This window comes from Rhinopithecus bieti, unplaced genomic scaffold (assembly GCF_001698545.2).
Source record: "Rhinopithecus bieti isolate Rb0 unplaced genomic scaffold, ASM169854v2 scaffold_2453, whole genome shotgun sequence".
NCBI lineage: Eukaryota > Metazoa > Chordata > Mammalia > Primates > Cercopithecidae > Rhinopithecus > Rhinopithecus bieti.
The window spans coordinates 4,974,884-4,977,368 of record NW_016804447.1 but is presented as its reverse complement, the minus strand read 5'-3'; the positions used below and the strand labels follow the sequence as shown (position 1 = coordinate 4,977,368).

At 38.2% G+C, this 2,485-nt stretch overlaps 1 protein-coding gene across 1 annotated transcript; it reads right to left on the bottom strand.

Annotated features, from left to right (window-relative positions):
* Positions 1-278: 278 nt before the first annotated feature.
* Positions 279-873, bottom strand: ETFRF1 (electron transfer flavoprotein regulatory factor 1). The gene has a single exon (XM_017868378.1). The coding sequence runs from the start codon at positions 772-774 to the stop codon at positions 502-504; it is 273 nt and encodes a 90-aa protein (XP_017723867.1). The 5' UTR covers positions 775-873; the 3' UTR covers positions 279-501.
* Positions 874-2,485: the final 1,612 nt, after the last annotated feature.

Below are 2,485 nucleotides of genomic sequence, written 5' to 3'. Positions count from 1 at the left end.
AACTCCACACATATTATTTCTATAACTACATTTAAATCATTGTCAGAAACTTTGTTTTGGAGTGAACCTTGAGTATGTGCTGTTAATGTATCAAATTGGGTGAAAAAATAAGGGATTCCTTTCAAAAGTTAAGAGAAATAAGAAATTATTTTGCTTATTAAATGTTCAGTAAATGGCATTCTCTTGTCAGTAAAATGGAGAAATAAGCTAAAAGTTGGCTAAGTCCTATTAAGTTACAGGATTAAGTGTATTATATTTTCATTCAAAATTGGGTGCTCATTAATTTATAATCGGTAGTATAGCTAAACTATGTTTGTATCAAAATTGAGCATTAAGTTGCTGATAATTTCTCAGTATGAACAGAAGTTGAAACCTATTCAGTAGGGCAGCTCAGGGATTTTTTACACAATATATCTTCCCATTTTAAGTCAGAATTATTTCACAATATCTGGTACACATAACAGCTGGCACTGATTGTCAGCTAAATTAAAGTAGTAATGATCAATTAGTTTTGTTGGTATCTGAATAATAGCGTTGTTTCATAGCTCTGTATTTCCTAAGGAAGTACAAGGCTTCTAGCTCTTTCATTACAAATTCGCCCTGTGCAATAAGTTCTTTGATCTTCTCTGGATTCTTCACATCTTTGTTTTTAAGGAAAATGTTCTTCAAACGCTTTTTAAAATAGTCTGCTCCTTTTGGATAGTCTCGTCCAAGATACAGCAGATTTTTATAAAGTTTTAGTACTTCTCCTCTTAAAGAATTGGCCATTTTCATTTACCATGTAAATTATCCACTTTTATGTGTAACATGCTTTCCGGCACGCCGGAGCCGCAAAACCTTCCACCGCTTGGACTCCTCTGTCCGTCTACTGCGAAGCGCCGGCATTTTGAATTGGGATCTTTTCCTGGGCTAGCAATATGCAGTAGATACTCTCAAGATGCTGGGCAGTGGTATCAACTGCAGCTCCCAGCCAGCCACAAGATCACAAGGGTAAACAACTGATACTGTATTCTACAACGTACTGTATTCAGTACATTACATGAGATGCTCTACACTTTATTATAAAACACACTTGTGTTCAATGATTTTGTCCAACTGTAGGCTCATGTAAGTGTCCTGAGCACAGTTAAGGTAGGCTGGGCTGATAGGTGCATTTCCTTTTTTTTCCTTTTTTTTTTTTTTTTTTTTTTTTTAAGAGAGAGAGACAGGGTCTCACTCTGTTGTCCAAGCTGGAGTGCAGTAGTGCCATCATGGCTCACTGCAGTCTCTACTTCCCAGGCTCAAGTGATCCTCCCACCTCCATCTCCCAAGTAGCTAGGACTACAGGCACATGCCACCACACTTGGCTAATTTTTAAATTTTTTTGTAGAGACAGGGTCTTATTATGTTGCCCGGGCTGATCTAGAGCTCCTGGGCTCAAGCAATCCTCCCACCTTGGCCTCTCAAAATGCTAGGATTACAGGCATGAGCCACCATACCTGACCACATTTCTGACTTAGGGTATTTTCGATTTATGGGAAGTATATCAGGATGCAATTCCATCTAAGTTGAGGAGTATCTGTATTTGCATCCTAAAATTGTATTCTTTCTTCAAGAGGGTTTCCAAAATTATAACATTTCCCCAGACTCCTCAAAGCTAGGTTTGCCCACACACTGAGGCATAGTGTCATTTGCTTCAGACCCATGTATCTATCCCCCAGAGTAACCTTAGACTTTGATGGCTTTGTCCTGATCTTAGTTTTATAGCATTGTAGTTGTAGGTCGGCCCCGAATTTCCAGTTAAGTGCAGCACTTAGCTCAGAGTATGGCTTCCAACCCATACTTCTTTGTTCATTTTCTTTTTGTACCTCTCTCCACCATTCCTCTACACACACACACACTCTCTCTCACTCACTCTTAAGTATCAAAGGCTGGAGTGCAGATTGGCCATGAGTCATTCTTTAAAAATGAGCTCAAGTGGACAAGGAAAACACTTTTCAGGAGTGCCCACAGTTGCTTGTCTTTATTTTAGAGGACGAGAGTAGGAAATCAGGCAGGTGGTCTGTCTTTGAATCAACACTGTTTAATGAGACAGAAATATTTCCAACTCTTCACCTAACAAAACAGTGAACGAATAAAATTATCTTAAATTAGGAAAGACCCTCAAACCAAGATCTCAGAAAAAAAATTTAGCACACACAAAGTGCTCTAGAACTATTAACAGAAGTTCATTTTAGATGAACGCACGCCCACTACTGCATATGGACTCTATTTCCATCTAAAATGTCCTGAAAGAGAGTTTCTTCCATGGGCCCATATTCAAGATCAAGTTTTTTGTTGTTTATTTTGGGGGAGGGGAAAGAGTTGTTTTCATCTTCTTTCCTTCTTCCATTCAATGCTTTTCCAGGAGTGTTAACATCATCTATGTTGTTGTTGTTTTATGTTAACCTTCATTTCGCTGCCAGATTTTTAAATCATTTTCTGTTTTAATTACAAAAGCAATCCA